Here is a 23,961-nt window from a genome sequence, read left to right as displayed (position 1 = left end):
TTTAGACAGGAGAGTGATAAAATATGTGTTTTGGACAGATCACTCTAGCAGCTTGGTGGAAAACAGACTGGGGAAAGGAAAGTTGAAAAGAGGGAGACCGTTGGGAAGACACGGTACTAATGTAGAAAAGAAATGAGAACATGAACATAATCAGTGGAAGGAAGGATGGAGAAAGAACAGATTGGTGTATAATTTACAAGAGTTGGTGACCTACTGGATGAGAGGAATAAAGGAAAGAGAAGAATCTAAGTTTCATTTTTTCATTCTCAGCAATATTTATTGCATGACTATTACAGACCAAAAACTGTTCCAAGAAGTGATATAATGGTCTACAAAAAAGACTAAGTCTCTTCTCTCCTGGAGTGCATGTTCTAGTGGGAGAAACATAGTAAACAAATAAATAAATAATACAAATTTACGTGAGCATGTTATGGAAATGAAGACGGGTGACAGGACAGAGAGTGATGGGAGGCGGTATTTTTGATGGGATGGTCAGGAGGGACGGCTCTGGGGAGATATCATTTGATCGCAGGTCTGTTGAAGTGAAGAGCAAATCATGCAGAGATCTTGAGGAAAGCGTTGGAGCAGCAGGTGACTGCCAGGCTTCTGGTTGGAGGACTGTTTGCATGGCTGTGCTATTTACTAAGACAGAGAGAATTTAAGTGGAGGAATAAGTTTGCAAGGGAGCAAATGAGTTCTAATGTCACTTCTGCCACTTATTTATTGGCCAGGTGGTCTTGGGCATGTTGCTTAACTTATTTGAACTTCAACAACCTCATTTATGAATGAGAATAATACTAACTTTCTACCTCACAGGATTTTTGTACTGCTCAAATAAACAGAGATGGATGGAGGTGCTTTGAAAACTGCAAAAGACTGTAACAGTTGAAAGTATTATTATTTGCTTATAGATGTTTAAGCTTTTTCATGAAGAATGGGTTTATAAAGAACACTTTGATTTCCACGTGCTGTCTAAATCTATGATAATAAATACTCCAACAGTGGAGGAAAGGAAAGGCGCTAATCTTTTCCTTTGAGAATAAGTTAGAATGGGGCCAGTATTCCCTTTTTCCAAGCGTCAGGATCTGTGAATCAAGTGGGGAATTCTGGTGTTAGGTTTTAATGAGATAGTGATCTTTTTGATCTCACTCAGATTGGATACCTCCTCTGTCGTCAGGGAAAATATGCCGTTCAACTAGCACGATTCTAGGCAAATCTAAGTCCTTCTTGTGCGTGTGGAGTAAGTTCAAGAAGAGAATTGAGTTAGTCACACTCTCAGACTCTCCGTCTCTTATTTTAGTCCTTTTTATCTTCATATCCCATTCCATTTTCACACATGTGCACAAGCGTGTGTGGACATAGACAAACAGAGGCAACCATTCTACTGGGCTTAATATATCTTTTTGTTTATGTGTTTCCTCAAAATGTATGTTCGCATGTATTTTTTATTCATGTAATGGTATTGTAGGGAATTTAAATTCCTACTCTCTACGGTGTTTCACAGATTCAGTACTTAGTAGTCATAAACACTTAGATTATCTAGAAAGTTTTCTTTTGCATACTAGCCAGAACTTTCTGGTCTTCGCTCTGAAAAGCATCTATTTTGCAATGCTAGGAGTTTGTCTTTGAGCTCAATTCTGGACTTCCTCATATTTACCATATCTCCTGGAATGTGGCTGATGATACATTCAGCCCAAGGGAGTCAGGAAACTGGGATAAAAATTCTCAGACAGCCTCAGCAAATGGTGAACATTGATCTATTCAGTCAGATTCTGGATGAGCTTTTCAATTACTTCCTTGGGCCACTCGACTTCTAAATCTAGAAGCCAAGAGATTTCTCAAGTGATGCAGTGTAATCATGCTTTCCTGAACTGCCAGTGTCATTGGAGAGTCATCTCCACAGACGGAGAGTTGGGTCCACTCCCTCCCTAGAGCCAACATAGTCCTATTTCTGCAATTTCCTATAATTAGTCTTAAGCTGAGCCAGATGAAACTGCATTTATACTAAGACATAATTGGCCAGCTGTTACAATGGGAGCCAGCACAGCTCCCAAAAAGGCAGGAAAAAATTCCTCTCAAAAAAATTTCCATTTCAAAAATGATCACCATTCTGGTTATAATTCTGGATGGCAATTTGACAAATGGAGCTTTGTACTGGCAAGAGAATGAACATCTGCAATTAATTATGCTGTGAAAGCACGGCGGCCTGTTGCACGATGCAAGCTGAACCTTTAACCCTTCGATAACTTGACAATTTCCAAGAGATGAGCAACTAACTGTTCGGCATTACCTTTATTAGTTGCCCAACTTGGAGGCACATGATTATATTGGAAAGTGGGTGGTGCTCCTCAGTAGGGCTGCTGTTGAGCCAGACAGAACTGGTTTCTGTCCTAGCACTCACTGGTTTGGTGACCATGGAACACATTACTTTTAGCTCTTCTTTGCCTCAGTTTTCCCATCTTTCAATGGGAATGAATATACCTAACCTTCTAGTCATAAAAATTACCTAAGTCTACTCATACAAAGTGTCTGGCTTAATGCCTTGTACATAGTTAGAAATCAATAAATGTTATTCCTCCTTTTGTTTCCCTAATGAAGACACTGAAAAGTATCAAAAAAAGAATCTGAATGCTGAGGAGAGCAGGTGGAGCTATTATAGACTTGTACTGTTTGGGCTTCATGGTCTTGCATCCAGAGCAGTGGTCAGAAAATACTGGGGGCCAATCCCGAGGGCCACCTGTGTCTTCACATCTGCAAACTAAGAATGGTTCTTACATTTTTAAATGGTTGAAAAAGTCAGGAGAAGAAGAATATTTTGTGACCCATGAAAATAATATGAAATTCACATTTCCTTGGTCATAGTGTTGTGTAGGGGCCGGCCCTGTGGCCGAATGGTTAAGTTTGCTCGCTCCACTTTGGCAGCCCAAGGTTTTACCAATTCGAATCCTGGGCATGGACATGGCTTCGCTCGTCAGGCCATGCTGAGGCGGCATCCCACATGCCACAACTGGAAGGACCCACAACTAAAATGTATACAACTATGTACTGGGGGGCTTTGTGGAGAAAAAGGAAAAATAAAATCTTAAAAAAACAATTAAAGTTGTATAGGAACATGGTTGTGCTTACTTGTGGATGTATTATTTATGCTTGTTTCTGTGCTACAAGGGCAGAGCTGAGTAGTTGTGATAACAGAAACTATTTGGCAAAGTCTAAAATATTTATCATTTGCTTCTTTAAAGGAAAGGTTTGCCAAGTCCTGATATAGAGTTTTCTATTGTACCCTACCTTGTCCCCTGGTAATGGGCACAATGTGGATCAATGACAGGTGATAATTCAAAGTGAGGACCACTTTAAAAAATAGCTTTACCTAGGGCACTCTGAAATTTCTTACTTCACACCATCAAGGAGAAAATAAAAATGCCTTCTTCTTGGTCCCCTGCCCTCACTCCCAACAACTATCCCCACTGCCAGGGCAGAAAAGAGAGAAGGACACACTGTTTGCTCAATGGATCTTCTTTAGCAATCACGTGATCCCCTTGGAATGCCTTCCTGTCTGGGCATCACCTTACATTCAGTAAAAACCCAATCATGTGACACGTGCCCCCGCGAGTCACCCTTTACCTTCTATCTGATCACCCCTCTTCCCGCCCCAGGTCAAAGCTGGAGAACTTTTCTAACAACAGCAGGAAAACTGAGCTGACTACGCTCTCATTCGGGCAGTCTTTTGACAGTTCAATGGGTTTTTTTTTTCCATTTTGAAGAAATGGTTAGAAAATGTTTCTCTTCCCGAAGTGCTGTTATCTCAAGAGTACCAGGGAAAAATTCAGAGGGAACATCCCAGAATCCATACATTTCTATCCTACGTGACTCTGGAAAGTGGTATCATCAGCCAGCTTTTTGTCCCTTAAGGGTTTCAAACAAATATTTATTGGGAGCCTTCTATGTTCAAAGTCCCATGGTATCAACACTTGATTTTGTTACAGAATGGACAATGAGAGTGTGAGTCTGGTGCCATCCTGCTGTGGGTGGCGTTTACAGGGGGCTCACTGAGGCACCCTGGCCAAGAGGGCACCCCCCTCACCCTTTCCACCCCATCCCTGAGGAGGGAGCAGAGTGTGGAGGACCTGGGCTCAAGTTCAAGCCCCAAACCAGATATCTCACCACACGGCAGGGTACATGTGAACACTCTTCACTCTTCAGATGTAAAAAGCTGTAGAAATGCTAGCTGAGCTCACTACAACAGGTTTCTCACAAAGTGTTTGTCTTTTGAACACTCTTGTGTGTTCTCTTTAGAGTAAGATACACCTAAAGCAACAATGAAAAAGCAATCTGTTTGAGAATACGCAGCTGAATATGTATATGAAATATCTGTGAAAAGCAGTTCATTTTTCAAGCTTTTTCCAGGTTGGCATCAATTATATGAGCCTTCCTAACTGAAACAGGTTTTATTTAAAGGCACATTTATTCATTTGTAGTACATTTGATTATGTGGGTCTGGAAAATAAAGACTGTATTTCTATCCACCAGGAGAAACAAACTTTCTCACTGGAAATTATGAGCCCTGTTGAGCTCCACCTGCCTGAGGTCAGGGCCGCGGAAGTCTGCCCTTCCCACTCCCCCTCTTGTGGGGGCTCCTGTGAAAAAGAATCAAAAAGAGCTCTCATAGTCTTTCTTGAAAGTGTATCAGGAGCCAGCCCATATCCTGTGAGGTCTCCAAAGCGGGGTGCATATACTCTAGGGGGGAATATAAGATGATCCATCAGAATGTGGGTAGAAAATTCTAGAAAATCTATTTCTTTTAAATATTAATCTCATTTTATTGTTTGTTTTATCATATATGTACTATATTAATTGAGTAATATATGTATATAATTTACAAGTAAATTTTGTAGAAGTATACATGAGAAAAAATTTGGGGAAAAATTTAGTATACACCTCTGAGCACCATCTTTGGAGATTCTGATCTATTACGTTAGAAGGAAGGACCAGGAACTTATTTTTTAACAACTAAAGTAATTCTGATGCTACAACCAGATTTAGGAACCACTGCTCTAAGGCCTTGAGAATTTCTGACCTAAGTAAAGAAGTTCATAAAGTTGACTTGTAAGTTAAGAGTTGATGAAGTTGGATGTGGGGGTCTAGGCAATGCTATTTACCTTAGGCTTAAGGAAGAATAAAGTAACTTTATTGGAAAAAGCTACATATGGCTCCTGGTTTCCAGTAAGGGACACTTATGTAAATACCTGAATTTAGTTGAGCAAATGTTTTCTTCACAATTTTTCTGACATTAAACAGAGATGCTTAAGCCAAATCATAAATCTGTATCCTTCCAAAGACGGCAGTTCAGACTTCATCTCCATGCTCTCTCGTTGGCTTTGTGACTGTGCTTTGAGGACTCCACAGCTTGTGTTTAATTCACGTCCATAGCTTTTATACCCTAAATCCAGAAGTAAGGTAGCTGTCGTGAAAATCCATTCATGCCTGAAGTCCAGGGTGATGCTTCCGGGTATTTCCCTTAGAGTCAATATCGCAAAGATAACCCCCCAAAATAAGCTACGTAATAGTTAGGTTTTATGAGGCCCAGTTTTTGTAAAGAGCTGCATTTAAAGAAGCGTAGTCCACTGGGCCAAAAAATTAAAAGGAGCTGCAGTATCTCTCAAAATTACAAGTACACGTCCCCTAGACTTGCAAGGCCATTGCTAGGAACTTGTCTTACAGAAATACATGCGTACGAAATGACACTTTCACAAGAAAGACTGTTCATGGCAGCGCTATTTGTAATCACAAAAGAGCTGAGACAAGCTTGACTCCCTCAGAAATTAGATAAATGATAGTTTAATCATACAGGGGAGTACTCTGTGGCAGTAAAAAAAGAATAAGAAAGTTTTTATGTACTGATTTGGAAAGATCTTAAAGATATATTATTAAGTGAAAAAACAGAGAACAGAATAGTGTATGCTAATATGTATTTAGGGAAAAAAAAAGAAAAAGGAACATACACATTTCAGACAAAGGTCAGGTGCTGTCTTTTCCACCCGCTCTGTCTTCAGTGCCTGCTGGTGGTCCCTCCTCACAATGACCCTGTTTCCTCCTGTTATCTCATCTGGTCACATGCAGTAACGGCTTGCAACTATTGCTGGTCTCTGAGGTCAGTATTATTATCATCTCATCGAATAAATGAGGAAACTGAGGCACAGTGGTGAAGCCAGGATTTAAGCTCACATATTCTCACTTAAGCTCAGCACAACACTACTCAGAGATATTAAATGATGCTCAAAACATACATACTAAAATTGTGTGATAGATGCTATATACTTTAAGGGAAAGTAACACGGTACTAGGAGAGAATAGCACGAAAGTCATTATTTAGTTGGTGGGGGCGGAGGGTGGAGTCCAGGCAACACCTTTCTGAGAAAGCAACATTGCAGCTGACACCCACAGAAGGACGGTTGTTAGCATGGCTAGCATCTGGGTGAAGAATATCTTCGGCCTCTGCAGAAGGCCTTGAGGAGGGAAAGAGCTCAGTGTGCCCAGAAAGGAGGCAGGCGAGGGCAGCGTGGCTGGATTATAGCGTGTGGGGAAGAAGAGGGCATAGGGTGAGCCTGGAAAGGTGACAGGGACCACCCAGGGCCAGGGGACCCAGGTGAAAGAATGTGGCTTTTAAGAGCATTGGGGAGCCACTGGAGAGAAGCCATGTGATCCAGTTCATGTTTTACAAAGACCCTTTTGGCTGCAACATGACAACAGGATTTGGGTGGGATTGGGGAAAAAGGAATGGGCCATGGTGGAAGCTGAGGAATGAGCAGTTTATTTCAGGAGTTCTGGTCAGAGAAGATGGGATTGAACCATGATGCTGCGGTGGGATGGGAAGAAGTGGTCAGATTCCAGGTATATTTCAGAGGTAAAATCAGTGGGACTTGACAGCAGGTTGGAGGTGGGTGGTGAGAGAGGAGGAAGTGTCCAAATGTGTCCCTGGCATTATGTGCTACCAAACGGGCTCAGTCAGCTGCCGAATGTGCTTTCTGGATTAAGACCTGCCATATCTCCACCATCCTTACCACCAGCGCAGCCCAGCCCCAGCGTGGAGGCTGTGTTTCTTCTTAGACAGAAATGATATGAAGTGCTGGGCTAATATCACCGCATTACGGAGCAAGTAGACTCTCTGGGTCAGTAAATATTATTTTAATATTTTCTGTGGGTAAATGGATTTACAAGCGACTAGAAATGAGCCTATTGACTGTATTTATAAGTTGGAATTAGCTTTTTTTTTTTTTTTTAAAGATTGGCACCTGAGCTAACAACCTGTTGCCAATCTTCTTTTTTTTCTGCTTTTTCTCCCCAAATCCCCCCAGTACATAGCTGTATATTTTGGGTCCTTCCTGTTGTGGCATGTGGGATGCCGCCTCAGCATGGCCTGACAAGCGGTGCCATGTCTGTGCCCAGGATCCAAAGCGGTGAAACCGTGGGCCGCCAAAGCAGAGCACGCAAACTTAACCACTCTGCCAAGGGGCCAGCCCCTTGCAATTTGTTTTATAAAGAAAATTATACAAGGTTGACATCTAATTTGTGTTTCCCAGGCCTGTCAGAGAGTTTGCCATGCCAAGAGGAGCCAACACTTTTTGTTACTGTATAAAAGCAAATGTGATTGTCACTGGAGGTAAGAGGACAGTTCATGTTGCACAGAGATTTTCTACTTTGCAAACAGTGCTCTCTTTAATTAACATAGTTATCAAATTTTCATAAAGTTATAGAATTTTACTGCTGGGAAAACCTTTTAGAAAATTTTAAAATTTGTATAAAGTCACATCTCAGTCTTTTTCTTTGTGGCTTTGGATTTGATGTCACTCAGCCTGAAAATATGTGAAACAAATTTTATTATACTATTTTCTCATTCTTTTGTTTATATTTTGCTTTTAGTTCTCTAACTTGTCTAGAACTTACTTCAGTGTGTGACAGCATGAGTTCCTAGCCCGGGGCCCAAGTGTGGGCTTGAAAGGAGCCTTGGAGCCCCCAAGGTAGAATGACACATGTGTGTCTGTGTGCATTTTCTGGAGAGAAAGTCAAAATGTTACCAAATATTCAAAGGGTTCATGACCAAAAAGGTCAGGAGCCAGCGTTCTAGAGTTAACAGACAAGAGGGCCAAGGATAGAGCCTTGAAACATACCAACAGTTAAGAGGTAATCGGAGTGGGGGATAAAAACAAGGCCTTCTGCTGAGATGGAGGAGAAGCTGACCATCTCAGAAGCCTGAGGGGGAGGTAGAAGACGGAAATAATCTCTGAGCCTCGGGCTCCTGATCTATGATCTTGGGCTTCCATCCCAGTGTGATGGCTTTGAGCCTGGGCTCTGGAGTCAGACAGTCCAGGTGCAAATCCTGGCTCTCTTACTAGCAAGCTGTGTGGCCTTGGGCAGGTCATTTCACTCCTCTAAGCTTCAATCTCATCTGTAAAGTGGAGCTGATAATAGTACCTACTCACAAGGCTATTATCAGAATTAAACAAATCCAAAAAAAGTACTGGGCACAGAGTCTTGCACTTAATAAATCAATACAAACTCAATACAAACTAGCTAAGAATAATGCTAACAGAAACAAAAACACCTACTTCATATGCTGATATGTAAGATTAATTGAGATAATGTATGCCTGGCACACAATAAGTTCTCAATAAATGTTAATTCGATCCATTTACAACACATTGAAATTAAGTACAAAGATAGCTGCATCTCACTTCATGACTGGGTAATCTCCCCTGAGGGTATAAAATTAATTCTTTTTCAAGTACACTTGCATTTGAGGTTTATATTTAAACCTGTGCTCAGCTTTGGGCCTTCCATAACACTCAGTTAAAATTAGCCTATGATTCAAATATTACTTTAAAAAATTGTATAGTAGTCTCCTAGAAAGCAAAACAATGAAGACAATGCACTAGAAGTTAGAAGAGTTGAGTTTAGTCATAAGCTGGCCGCTAACCAAGTATGTGATTTCCAACTATCACTTAATCTCTCCTTGTCGCTCATTTTCTTTATCTGATAAAATGAGGAAGTTGGACTACGTAAATTCCAAGATCCCTTTGACCTTAAAATACTCTGATTCCATTGATTAAAGAAATTCCTGTTCATAGGGAGATAAACTAAAATGTCTTTTGGAGAATTTGGAACTCAGTTTACCAATTAGACGTTATTTAATACATAGTCACAGCTTTGTATATTCAGAAAAGCAAAGCATTAATTGGTCACGAACTTCTAAATTTCAACTAAGGTCATGAAGAAAGGAAAAGAAGGCATATGGATAAGAAGTCTGCAAAGTAGTATGTGGGAGTAGTGGCTTGGACTGGGAGCAAGTTTCCAGAAGCTTGGTAGTGATGATTCTTAGAACAAACAGGAATCCAAGCCTGTAAGCTGTACTAATTAAGGTTATCATTCCAAGAGCTCCGTACTGAGGTCTACACACATAGGGAAACAAATACTAAATTTAGATGTTTTCAAAAAAAGAAATGGAATGTTTGTATCAGAATTTCTTGATCGCCATTGCCCCTTCTTGAGTTGATGACAGTCTTGGATTATTACTTGCAATGGAAATGGGCATGTTTCCTCGTCTAAACCACACATCAAAAGGTGGTGGTGGGCACTTCAAGAAATGAGGGAAGGAAAGTGCAGTAGTGGGGCACAAGGAAGCTGCAAAATTCCCTGGGAATCAAATTGCAATGGATGCTGCACCGACCACTGTGTATCTTCAGTTAGGTAAAAAGAATAGCCTTCTAGCCTACTTCAACTCAAACTCTGCACATGAAATCCTTTGAAAAAGCAATACTTAAATATGTGACTAAAATGAGATTTGACTTCTAAAATCTGATTTTTCTAAAAATATACACTGTCATATTAATCTGATCGCCCTCCTTTGGACAGCCCTTTGTTCTCACACAAAAGAATACAAAACATAAGAATTGACCAACTTTCATATACTTTGTAATCTTAAGTATTTTAATCATTTCTAGAAAACAAAATCTGTTTGGTAAAGTTCTGGGAGTGAAACTACTTAGTGTTTATGGATGAAGGTGTTTGACTCTCGTTAACCTCAGTGCTCGTTAGCAGTATGACTGACAAGCAACTAACACTTTTCACCATGCATAACTTACTGAATTGTCACAGCTATGGAGCCTCTATTAGCAGAAAATGCAATTCCTCAATAACTGAAAACACGTTTTTCTCAGGAGAATACTTTTGTTGATTAGTAACTCAGCCAAGCACAGTGCTAAATGTACTGCATGTACCAGCTGATGACTCAAAATACACCATCAGCTTTGCGAGGCATAGTTGAATGTGTTAAATGTGCGGGCACATTTGATGAGCTTGAAAAATCAGAAGCTCTTGGAGAAAAAAAAAAAAAAACCAAACTAGGACAAGGTATTTACAAAAAAAATTGAAAATTTCCTGAGCATTATTTTGGCGACTAACAAGAATTTTTTTACCCAATAGTTGTCTCTATTGGCCATTTTAAGACTTAAACTCCTAGTTTAGAAGGTCTAGTGTATAACAATAATTATCTGCCATCCAAGTCATCTCGGGGCTCTGCATGCATTTGTTCATATTTTATTCAACCGATATTTATTGAACAACCGCTATGGACCGGGCATTATGAACCTCATAATAATCAGGTTGTATTCTAACCTTCAAGAATTCAAAATCTAATGGTACAAATAAGACACGTTTATAGATAGCTATAATACAAAATGGAGCATCAGTCAACAAGTAAATAAGAATAATAATACAGATGAAATACTGTAGGTATTTAGAGCTTAGAATCATGTCCCTTTTTGCTCATTCTGGCTCCAAAAAAGCCACCACACAGACTATGTAAGGATTCCATTACTATCAACGAAAAGCAAGCAGAGCCAGAGGACCCTGGTGGTAGACAACAGGGAACATCTGGAAGGTTGGGTTTCCTTCACCATGCACAAGGGACAAAGCTCTTAGTTTAAGAGGGCTGGACATTTCTCAGGGGGCAATCTTCCACTGCATCCTTTTTCATTGACACAAGTCATAGATTTTCTTCTGGGGAGAGCCTGGCCTCATCCTCCAGGAGTGATAATGGCCATTTCAGGTGATACCCTGGCCAACATTGTCTAGGACTATCTGTGGGCCTGAGGCTCAGGGTTCTGAACCCACCTGAGTAATGTGATACTTCTTGGCCACTGCCAGTGAAAAGCGAATACAGGCAAGATAGGGCATTATTGAAATTATTCAGTTTGAAACATGTAACTGATCATCTGGGGTTTTTCTCATTACCTTTGAAAGTTCCAGATTGCCCTCTGCTCACTGTAGTACTCTCTCCCTCCAGAGCACACAGCCATAAAACTTTAGAGTTGGAAGGAATCATGCAGATCAAAATTGCACAGATAAGGAAATTGAGGCCCCAGAAAAGAGAATGATTTGCCACAACCCATGCAACACATTAGCTGGGAGAACCGAGCACCAGTCAGTCCTCTTTGCTCCCAGCCCCCATCCTTCTGGGCCACAGTATCTGGTTCACTACAGGTGCACCCTCCCTTGCTTTCCTCGATGAACTGAGCCAGCTCATCTCATCAAGAGTGACGCACTTGACCAAGTGACTCATGCACTGGGATAAGAGCTTGCTGAAAGAAAGAAAATCCTATCTTTTATGTGTGGCTTTATTGAAAATCCTAGATTAACAAAAAAAAGGAAAGAAAATAAGTGGAAAATAACACAGAAACAAGGAATTAACCCCCTGTGAACCATCATATATTATAGTATCAAGTCCTATCTTCAGATTTCATATTCTTTCTATGAATACTTATGTTCCCTCTATATCTTTCATGCTTGCCTTATTGCTCTATTATATTATAAACTCTCAGTAGCAGGGACCACATTTCATACATCTGCGTATCAATTCCTCTCTCTCTTCCTGAAAAATTTTGTACAATCCATTGTCCATGGCAGGGACTTAGAAGAAGAATAATAGTAGTAGTAATAACAGTCAGCTCCAGTCCAGGAACTGTTCAGATTAGACGTGGATGGTCCCATTTAATCTCCATGATAAAGCTATGACATAAGTTCCGTTTATCCCCATTGTATAGATAAGGAAACTTAGATACAGAGAGGCGAAATGACTTACTCGAAGTCATAAAGCCGGTAAGTGATAGAGCCAGGTTTCAAATTAAGGCAGACTTTCTCAAAATATGTATTCTTAACCCCTTCATGGGTGACTCTACTAGCCACCTCATTTACCTAGCAAATACGTATTAAGCACTTACTATTTGTCAAACACTGCTCTAAATGAGAGATGTAAGGCTCACCAGACAATGGGTGAACAGATGTGTAAAGAGACAATTTTAATTGAATAAGATTCATACTATAAAAGAAATCTGAAGAAAACACCCCAAGAACATGGAAGAAGTCTTAACTCCTTCTGAGGCTGGGCAAGGTGATCAGGGAAGGCATTAGGGAGGAAATGTTGGAATTAAGTCTAAAAGAGTATAAGGTTTGGTCTTCTGAAAAAGTGGATTCTGGGCAGGGTCAATACTAGAATTTCTTTGTATCCTCAACATCTAGAAAAATGCCAAGTGTACAGTAATTTCTCAAGAAATTTTCCCTCTTATTCTTAATTAGGGTAACATGAAAGTTTTAAATTTGAGAAAATATCCCACTTACCCATTGACAATAGTCCTTAAAATATCTTGATTACTGTCTTGGTCAGCTCAGACTATACTAACAAAATACCCTAGGCTCAGGGGCTTAAACAACAGAAATTAATTTTCTCATAGTTCTAGAGGTTAGAAGTCCAAGATCAAGGTACCAGTATGGTCGATTTCTAATGAAGACAATCTTCCCAGCTTGTAGATGGCCGTCTTCTCACTATATCCTCACAGGGCAGGTAGAGAGCAAGAAAGACCATGCTCTTTGACGTCTCTTCTCATTAGGGCACTACTCTCATCATTAGGGCCCCGCTCTTATGACCTCATCTAAATCTAATGACCTTCCAAAGGCCCCGTCTCCAAACACCATCACATTAGAGGTTAGGGCCTCAACGTATGAATTTACGGGAGATACAATTCAATCCACAGCAGTTGCCTGAAAATTGAACTAAGAGTCAGCTGTACCCTGAGTTTTTTCAGCCCACCTCTAAAAACGCTTCAGGATGTGAGAACCTCTAGAATAAAACAGCTGGCCTTATCAAAGGAGTCAGAGGAACATTCAACAAAGATCCACATTTTCCCAGTCTTTTGTCACTTAGTTAAACCTCTGAGCTAGAAGCCATAGTCCCAACACTGAAGTTATTGAAGCCATTCAATAAATACTTTTTGAACTCCTACTATAAACGTATACCATTTTTATGGTTTCACACTAGAGATGCCATAATAAACAAGAAAAATCCTGCCTTCAAGGTACTTGGAGTCTACTGGATGGCTCAGTCAAATAAATAATCAATTATAAAAGATGACAGGGGGAGAGGGCACATAGGCAGGGGCACTAAGTTTTGAAGAATGTGAAGACATCCTGGAATATTTTTGGAGGGAGAGCTATGCTAAGAGTTGAAGGATGGATTGAGATACTCAAAGGCGAGAAAGAAAAAGGTAGAGAAAATGCTATGTTTCTTTTTCATGGGGCCCAACAAAATAATCATAGAATTATGGAACCCTCTATATCTATCACATTTACCTGGCTTACAAATATCCAACCAGCAAATCATCTAATTCTTCTTACCCAACTGGTTCTTTCAGTTTGGATAAGTTTATTTACTAAAAAATCCCATATATATCAGCAAATTCATCCTGCGGGCGGCCACAGGCATGCTACCTGATTAATTAAAATGACCATTTTGAATTTTAGGTTTTTTATATAGAAATTGTGAATTATAACTTAGACTACATATAAATTATAACTTAGGTTATAATGCAATTATACAATTCTTTTTTTTCTAGTGCCGTAAAGATTCTTGGTAATAAGTAAGATACTTAACAATGCATCACAGTATTCCTAATTGTGACGTCATTTTCTGAAATGTGGTTCTGGACAAATAACATTTAAATAATTAAATTAAGTTAAATCGAATTGAATCATTTAATTAAAATTGTTAAATCTTTAAGAGTTAGTTTCTTTCTTTTATGATATAAGAGAGTTGAATGATATAACTTCTAGGGTGCCAACTTGAAATTCTTTGATTTTTTTTTTTAAAGATTTTATTTTTTTCCTTTTTCTCCCCAAAGCCCCCCCATACATAGTTGTATATTCTTTGTTGTGGGTCCCTCTAGTTGTGGCATGTGGGATGCCGCCTCAGCATGGTTTGATGAGCAGTGCCATGTCTGCACCCAGGATTCGAACTGACAAAACACTGGGCTGCCTGCAGCAGAGTGCGCGAACTTAACCACTCGACCATGGGGCCAGCCCCTAAATTCTTTGATATTTTTATGACTCAGCTTCCAGGATGACATTTAATTATTTGTGCAATAGAGAATCCAGTCTCTTAAAAATATCCTATATTTTGTAAACGATTATACATGGTTTAGATTACTTTTTTAAAGAGTACAATTAGGGGCCAGCCCAGTGGCACAGCAGTTAAGTGTGCACGTTCTGCTTCAGTGGCCTGGGGTTCACTGGTTCAGATCGCGGGTGTGGACGTGGCACGCTTAGCAAGCTACACTGTGGTAGGCATCCCACATATAAAGTAGAGGAAGATGAGCATGGATGTTAGCTCAGAGCTAGTCTTCCTCAGCAAAAAAAAAAAAAAAAAAGAGGAGGATTGGCAGCAGATGTAAGCTCAGGGGTAGTCTTCCTTAAAAAAAAATACAATTAGATTACAACTACACATTAGTTCAGGTAACACTAGCTGCTACAACAAATAAACCCCAAAATGTATGACTCAAACACAATGGAAATGTATTTCTTCTCAGTCTTGTAAAATCTAAAATCAACCCTCATAGTTCACTAGCTAAAAGTCAGTAAGGTGACCACACCTAACTGCAAGGGAGTCTGGGAAATGTAGTCTAGCTGTGTACCCAGTAAGAGACAATATGGGTTTGGTGAACAGTTAGCCAGTCTTTATCATAAAACTGGATGTGTGCATGTACATAATAAATTTTTAATTAAATTTTAATTTTTAATATCATCTAAATTCTGATAGATCATGGGTAAAGAATATGGTCAAACGACTCACAGAGGAAGGAGATATGATAAGCAGATATACATGGGAGATAATACTCAACAGTATTAGCTATCATATAAATTAAAACAAAGTATCCTTTTATACCTATTAAAATGGCAAACACTTAAAATCATGATAATGTCCCTGTGCTGGCCAGAGTCTGATGAAACTGGTGTCATCATGTAGAGCTGATGGCCTTTGGATTTGGTACGACCATTTTGGAAAGCAACCTAATAATATGTTTTAAAATCATAACAATTTTGATACACCTTAATGCCGTGATCCCACTTTTGGGAATTTATCCTCAGTATGTAATCCAAAATACAATAATTATTTATTGTTGTGTTGCTGAATAAACTGCAAAACTAGAATATTCAGAACCATTTATCAATAGACAAATAGACAAAAACTAAAATGACAATTATGAAGGCATGGACCTGTGGTCTTCCATAAATGAAAAAGAAATAGTGGGTAGAAAAATGTACCTAGAAATATATCTAACATTTTTCTAAAGTTACATTAAATATATTTATTTAATCATATTTTATTTTATAATATCAAATATTCATATTTTATATTAATTATATTTAATTATATTTAATATAAAATCTATATTTTAAAAAGGGTACCAATTTCCATCTATAAGATGAATAAGTTCTGGGGAGCTAATGTACAGTGTGGTGACTATAGTTAATAATACTGTATTGTAAAGTTGCAAAGAGAGTAGATCTTAAAAGTTCTCATGACACACCAAAAAAAGTTAACTATGTGAGGTGATAGATGTGTTACCTAACCTTATCGTGGTAATCATTTTGCAATATATACATAGATCAAATGATCACATGTACACCTTAAACTTACACAATATTATGTGTCAATTATATCTCAATAAAGCTAGAAAAAAAAAGGAAGTGACTTTCCCTTCAATCTACATATAATAACAAAATGATAAATCTATTCTACAAAATTTTAGTTTGAGCTGTCTTTATATGCATTCAGTATAGTATGCCATGATTTCTTTGTAAAAATGCATTTTAAAGCAGTGATTTTTGTATTTTGGCAACATTTATAATATATTTTTTATGTGTATATCAAAGGTAAAAATTAGGAATACTGATTTTTTGTTGTTGAGAAATGGTGATCTTCCTAAGTACTTCCTGAAAATAATCTGAAATATTTAGATATGAATGGAAAAGTGTTATTCTTAACTCTGAAAATAAAAAGTCTCTTTGAAAGAGATAAAAAAAAAAGTTAGCAGTGATTACCTATAGGGAGCGGAAGTAGGGATTATGAGGGGAAAAAAGACATTTTTTACAAAAATTATACCCTCCATACTGTTTAAATCTTTTATCTTGTGCTCATATGATTTTAACAATTAAAAAGATTGCGTCTATGCTATGATGGTGGCTACATACAAATTACCTGTGCTTGTGGATATGTGCTAGAAGGGAAGATGGAAAAACGAAAACACTTGATTTGTCATAATGGAAGAGGTTATGTGCAATTTTCCTCTTCCTTTGATTTCTTTTATTATTGTAATGTTTGCATAATTTAAGAACGTGAAAACAAAAGAACAGCTGCCTTAAATACTTTGTGGAAGTAAATAAAGTATAAATAATACATTAATGCATGAATGAGTAGGAAAGTATTGAATCAAGAAAAGGATTCGTAAAATATTTATAAGAATTCACATTTGTATGTGTAAATAAAATTACTACCAAACAGCCTCGACGAGAAGCAGCAGATCCAAAAACCAGGCTAGCCTCTTGGTAAGTCCATCATAGAATGCATCCTGGGAGAAACAGACTGTGTTGTGATATTAGAAGAAAGACAAGGATGCGATCGCGTGAGAGAGACTAAACTTTGACCACCGGTATCCCTGAGGAAATAATCTTCCCATGTCCTTCTTTTCAGGGGATGACAAGGTGCTGCGGTTGTGGCACCCCAGTATCAGCACCAAGCCAGTGGGGAAGCTTGTGGGGCACATGTTCAGCATCACCGAGATTGTGACAAATGAGAAAGATCAGCACGTCATTAGCCTTTCCTCTGCAAAGGTAACAAAAAGAAAACAACAAAAAGGAAGCAAAACAAACAATTTTCTCCCTGAAAATGAACTATTGGCAAATTTAGAACACATAGAATTTTTGAATGAAATAGCTGGTAGTCACTGAGAAAAATATTGTCAATGTGGAGAAGAAAATGATGAGCCACTCTTCTCTGTTTCTACTGATTATAGCATGTGAAAGAACATGTTTAAAGACAAAAGAGAAAGCATTGGGAAGAGAGCCAGTATTATCCTCAATAGTAAAACACAAGAGGCTTTCCCATTACAGACCGGAACATCACCATTAAAGACAGAAAAATAGAGATTTCTGTTATTATTGCTGTTATTAAACAGTGTTTTAAATGTTCTAACCAATGTAATAAAACAAGAAAAATGAGTTATGAATATTAGAAATAAGACTGAATTACAATATTTGCAAATAATGTAATTGCTTGAAAAATCAATAAAATCACCTTAAAATTTTTAGAAAAGATTAAGTTCAATAGGGTGACTGGTTATAATGATTTATAAAAGTAAATTTCTGTGTAAGAGCAATTACCAGTTAGAAAAAAAAAAATGGTCAAAGGGATAGCACCCATAAGACCAAAAGCTTTCGAAATACTTAGAAATAAGCTTACCAAGCAATATTCACTATTAATACTATTAAGGTAACTATGAACTTTTTCTGAGGTACTTTTATTTAAGAACATGAACAGAGGGACACCCTATGTTCTTGCATTGGAACATTAAACTGTAAAAGATATTCTCCATCAAATTAAGCTGTATCTTTAATGCTATTCAGAATTATTTAAATATCAGTTTGCTAAGTTTAAACTTAATGTAAAAGTATTGATATATAAGAATATCCTAGAAACTTTGGAAAATATAATTATAAGATGGCACATTTCCTGGGGCTGGCCCCGTGGCCGAGTGGTTAAGTTCGCGCGCTCCGCTGCAGGCGGCCCAGTGTTTCGTTGGTTCGAATCCTGGGCGCGGACATGGCACTGCTCATCAAACCACGCTGAGGCAGCGTCTCACATGCCACAACTAGAAGGACCCACAACGAAGAATATACAACTATGTACCGGGGGGCTTTGGGGAGAAAAAGGAAAAAGTAAAAATCTTTAAAATAAGATGGCACATTCCCTGTCAGACATTAAAACATATTGTAAAGCCACAATAAATAAAACAGCAGTAATCGATACAGGAATAGTTACACACATCCGTGAAACAAAAGAGAAAATGCAAGAATTAGTTCAAGTATGTTGGCAAATTTTGTACGTAATAAAAGCAGCATTTCAAATCTGTAGGCAAGGGATGAGTTGTTCATTAAATGTTGGGAAAACCAATTAACCATATAAGGAAAAGATATATAACAACATTATCACTCAATAACAAACAGCAAAATGCATTCCATATGGATTAAAGGTTTTAAACGTAAAGTACAAAACCAAAGAAATGCTAGAATTTTCCAGAAAATACAGGTGTATGTTCATATAGCCTCCGGGTATTACCTAAGCATAATACCTATGGCTAAAGGAAAATTAAATGTGACTACATAAACATTCAAATTCTGTAAATTATAATAATAGCTATCCTTTATCAAATGCTAACTATGTGCCAGGCACTGTGGTATATATTTTACACACACAACTCGGATGATGCTAATTACAACCCTATAAGGTAATTATCCCAATTTTGTACACACAAAGGAAAATGAGACCTAAATAAGTTGCACGAGGTCACATAGCTACCTAGTGGCTAAGTGTAGCTGCTCCTCTAGCTGTTCCGACCCGGGACAGCCTCCCTAGACACAGAAAAAAGGATAAAGACAGCTAGCAGAGGGGGCAAAAATGCAACAGAAATGACAGAAACCGGAATAACATCCATAGACAAAATTTTAACAAATCAGTAGGGAAACAAAAGCGGGGGCAGAGAAGACAGACATGCTCACATAGTGTTGTTGGGGTAAAGCTGGCATAAGCCTTTTGGGCATTTATTCTAATAAAGTAATCAGATAAGTGCCAAAGATCTATGCAAAAGGATGTTCATTGCGCTATTGCTTATATTGGTTTAAGAAATAAGAAATAAAAAGGAAAGGAAAGAAGAAAGGAAAAAAAAGAAAGAACGAGGGAAGGGAAGGAGAGTGAGGAATTCAATGTCTAAAAATAAGGCTTTGATTCAGTACTTATTTATTTTCCAGTTACATTGAGATATAATTGGGGTGCAGCACTGTGTAAGTTTAAGGGGGATGGCACCATGATTCGACTTACATAGATTGTGAAGTGATTACCAAAGTAAGTTTAGTTAACATCCATCACCTCAGATATGTACAAAAAAAAAGAAAGAAAAATCTGGTTTTTCCCTGTGATAGAACTCAGGATCTACTCTCTCTTAACAACTTTCTTACATATCAGACAACGGTGTTAACGGTCATCATGTTGTTCATTACATCCTAGTACTTATTTATCCTATAAGTGGACGTTTGTACCTTTTGACCTCCTTCCTTCAAGGACCCCTCGCCCCCCTTCAGTAGTTTATGATAGATACCTTTATATAGCAGGGATATCATATAGACTTTCAACATTATATAGATGAATATTGATAAGAAAATATCCAAACAATATATTATGTGAAACATAGCGAAACAATAGGAAAGAAATTAATCCATTTTAAAATATATCTTTGTCTATCATATGTTATCAGGTATGATTAACGGCAAGATCATAGTGATTACCTGGGTGGCAAGATTGTGGACTTTTAAATTTTTTTCTTTTTCACATTTTTTTCTTTCTTTTTCTGGGTTTCTCTTTTTTTCTTTTTTCTCTTTTTCTTTTTCTTTCTTTGCTTATCTATTTTTTACAGTAAATAAGCTTTGCTTTTGTAATAAGGAAACTATTTTTAATTTTAATTAAATTTAATTGAAATTTTCTTAATTTTTAAAAAGGTACTGGAAAGACAGTGAAGGTTTTGAGACACTAAACTAAAACCTGTGATGAATTCTCCTCTAGGGAGTTAAATATATATATATATATATATATAAAACTTTCTAGCGAAAGTTTAGGCCAACTTTCTACCAAAAGTTCATGCCCAGTGGTGAAGAGACAGAAGGGAGCAGCTTTCCAATTTCTTTTAAATGGAAGGAGTGTTAAGATGATGCTCGCTCAAGCATCCCAGCAGGTCCACTTGGGCAAACTACTTACTATCGTTCCACCCGGTCTCTTCTGTGTAAAACAGACTGGTATTTAGCCCACAGGGTTGTTATAAAGATTAAATGAGGTCATTTATTTACTTATTCAGCAGGCGTTTATTTCATGAGTGTCTACGGTGTGTTGAGGTACTGTTCTGGGTTCTGGAGAGAGAACATTGAACAAGGCAGACATGGCGCTTTTCGCAGGAAGCTCACATTCTAGGGGAAGAGAGAGACAAGCAAGCAAAGTAAGAAATTCGTAGGAAAACAGTATGATAAGTATTATAATGGACAGAAAACACAATAACGTGGTGTGATTGAAAATCACGTCTGAGGGGGTGACGTAAACGCCAAAGCCTGAATGACGGAGGAGGGGCCAGCCCCATGAAGAGCTGGGAAAAGAGCAATCTAGGCAGAAGGAACAGCAAACGAGGCACATACATGTTTTTGCTGAAGCTGTCATTATTATTGTCACTATCATTATTATTATTATTAATTACAGTACAAGTAACAGGTTTTACTCATCTAACATTCCTTCAAATTACTTCATATAAATTAGCTTTCATCACGTCAAGCTTTAATAAATCACTGGCTAGTCCTGTGCCTACTACACGCCTTTTCCCCAGGTTTTAAAACAGATTTTTATCCTTCCTCCTAGTTTTTGCAGCCTTTCCACCAGCATATTACTTTCTCCTGCAACTGTTAAAAATGTATTTCTCCTCCAACTGCTAAAATTGTATTTCTAGTCACAGAGCTCAAGTGTTTAACAGCTATGTCACAGCCACTGCTCCTGAAGAATTGACAAACATTGAAAACTGCAGAGAGAAATATAAACTTCACTTCCTTTCATTTCATTAACAAAACCAAGAAGAACAATGGTTGGCAACCATCTCAAGCACAACTCTGGCTAACAAGGGTTCTTTTTCTTTCTTTTTTTTTTTCCTATGAGGAGGAGAGATATACACGCTTTGATGATTTATAACAGATTGCAAATGGGTGTTTAAAAGTTGCTATTTTTCTTAAATTTTCACTTTGGAAGTGATATGAAGGAAGCCGAGAAAAGCCGAAGTTTGACTAGGCTGTGGGTGTGTCAGAGCAAGAAGCAACGTCCTGAAATGAGGTGCCAGGTGGAGAAGGTTAGAGTGAGCCAGACAGGTTGCCAGCCAGGCCTGCAGGTTGGCTGGACTTCATCTCACCCATGACCCTGTCTAAGACATTGTCCTAGGTGAAGAGTAGGCTATGGTCTCGCTTCCAGGCAGCGTGGCTAAGAGAATGGCCTCTAAAATTGGGTACATCTGCCCTGGCTCTGCCAATTGAAGGTTGGGACCTTGGGCAAGTCACTTGAGATAGTTGAGGAGGAGAATAGAGTCCTTCCCTCATAGGGTTGATGTGAGGGTTACATGGGACAATGCAGCAAGCATGTAACCCAGTCCTCAATAAACATCAGCAATTATCAGAAAGGCCTGTGCTCTCTTCGCTCCCCAGTGGGGATGGGACTCGTGTTGACCTACCCACGTTTGTTGTGAACCTCTTTTGTGACCGCACAGGTGTAGACTTTGGATGTGGTCTATAGCACAGAATAGGTGAGGCTTTCTAAAACACCCACACTTCAGATGCTGCTCAGTCACCTATATTCTCCTGCCGCTGAGTAAAAGTCTCCACGAGGGTTAAACAAATCTTCTCTACTCTCCCATTGCCCCGACGCCACTCTCACTCTCCGCAAGCTACCTCACCTTCTACTAAACTGAGAATTTTGAGGTCACTTTATTGATTTCCCTCATTTCTACCTCAAAATGTTTCTGTATTTTTTTTTTACCTACTTTCACTTCTTTTCCTCCTGCCAAAGAACAAGTGTTTCTCTTCCTACCTAAATCATCTTTCTCCTCTTATGCTCTTAATCAAAAACTGCACCAAGAAGAACATTGTTTCATCAGCCATGCTTTCTCTTCTTCTTATGCCCAATTTCCCTATCTTCGAGGTTCCTTTTCCTCAACTACAAACCATCCAGTTCTTTCTCTTTTTTTTGAGGAAATTAGCCCTGAGCTAACTACTGCCAGTCCTCCTCTTTTTGCTGAGGAAGACTGGCCCTGAGCTAACATCCGTGCCCATCTTCCTCTACTTTATATGTGGGATGCCCACCACAGCATGGCATGCCAAGCGGTGCCATGTCCGCACTCGGGATCCGAACCGGTGAACCCCAGGCCACTGAGAAGTGGAACGTGCGAACTGAACCGCTACACCACCAGGCTGGCCCCCATCTAGCTCTTATTTATCCTTTAAAACTTTCCTGCATATCTAAAACTGAATTTATTTTCCACTTCAGATCTTCCTTTCCTGACTTCTGATTTTCCTCTAGCTGTTAATGGTATCATTTGTTTCCTGGTGAACCATAACCAACTTCAATGTCACTTTCGAAACTTCTGCCTCCCTAACCCCTACCATAAGCCAGTCTTCAAGTCTCTGAAACGTTTCTTATATTGATCCCTCATTTTTCTTCCAGAGCCATGATCTTAGTGCAGCCCCACTGAGGGGCTCCCAGCTGAGGGAGCCGTATTAAAAGGGGCTGTCGTCCCCCCACGTCACAGTCATTTCCATCTGCAAACCATCCAAATGTTATTCTGTCATGTTATTCATCCCCTAACCTGTGGATAATCTCGTCCCTGTCTTCTTACATCTCTCCAAGGGCACGTCATGCCTTATAAGTAAAGTCCAAACTTTTTTTAGTTTTTAAGGTTCTCTGTTGTCTGGAACTAGAATTCCTTACCAGCTTTGTTTCTCCTTATTCACCTTCGGACATTCTAAGCTTCACCACACTCTTCCCCAAACACTGTGCTTCCCCACCTTTGTCTGAGACAACACTCCTCCCGCTCCCAGCTAGTCTGTCCATCCTTTAAAAGTTAGTGAAATACCATGTCCTCCATGAACCCTTCACTGAGAGGAACATGGGGTTTGTCTCTCTTTGGTGAGTGAGAAATGTGTGCTCTTGAAGTAGACCCAGGGATAGAAAGAAGTGCGACCCTCTAAAATATGTTGTCTTTAGTTGTGAAGCTCAGAAGTCTTTCCTGGCTTTTGCTCCTTGTGCCTTCTTTTTGTGCGGGATTATTGTAAATGAAGTAAGGTCAAGATGGTTGGCTTGTTTTACTTTTGGATAATTGGATGTGTCCGTGATTGAGAGCCTCGTTTCACCACTTCCAGAACTGTGCCACCTTCTGTCCTTGCTCTGCTGCTTGGGACATTCCTTTTTGGGTGAACTGTGATTTGCATCATTTTCGGGAGTAAATGTTATTTGTCTCAAAACTTTCCTCGGAGTGGCTGGAGGAAAATTTTCTGGGGAGGACACACACATATATACGTTAGGAAGCTTTCGCCAATAAAATCTCTGGCCATTTGGTAAGAAAAGGTACAAAGTAAGGAAAGGGAGTGAAGGCACATGCTTTGGGCTTCTGTACTCAACTTGCATTGCTCTTTGCTTATGAACAGGCTTTGCTGTTTTCCCTGAGTCTGTCACCCCAGGGCAGCTCACTGACAATCTTCAAAAGAAGACCCTGTTGATGGTTCTCAGCCATG

General features: G+C 38.9%; 1 protein-coding gene across 3 annotated transcripts in view; it reads left to right on the top strand.

Moving 5' to 3' along the window:
• WDR64 (WD repeat domain 64) overlaps window positions 1-23,961 on the top strand; it is a 115,567-nt gene that overhangs the window by 29,640 nt on the left and 61,966 nt on the right. For all 3 annotated transcript variants that reach the window (XR_011535314.1, XM_070602319.1, XM_070602317.1), the window contains 2 exons: window positions 7,578-7,657; window positions 17,075-17,214. Coding sequence is in view for 2 of the 3 variants with exons in the window: in XM_070602319.1 (XP_070458420.1) it covers window positions 7,578-7,657; window positions 17,075-17,214 (220 nt within the window). In the remaining variant the exon portion in view is untranslated. The remainder of the gene's footprint in view (window positions 1-7,577; window positions 7,658-17,074; window positions 17,215-23,961) is intronic.

Source organism: Equus przewalskii, chromosome 31 (genome assembly GCF_037783145.1).
Source record: "Equus przewalskii isolate Varuska chromosome 31, EquPr2, whole genome shotgun sequence".
Classification (NCBI taxonomy): Eukaryota; Metazoa; Chordata; class Mammalia; order Perissodactyla; family Equidae; genus Equus; species Equus przewalskii.
This window is presented reverse-complemented; position numbering and strand designations above follow the sequence as displayed.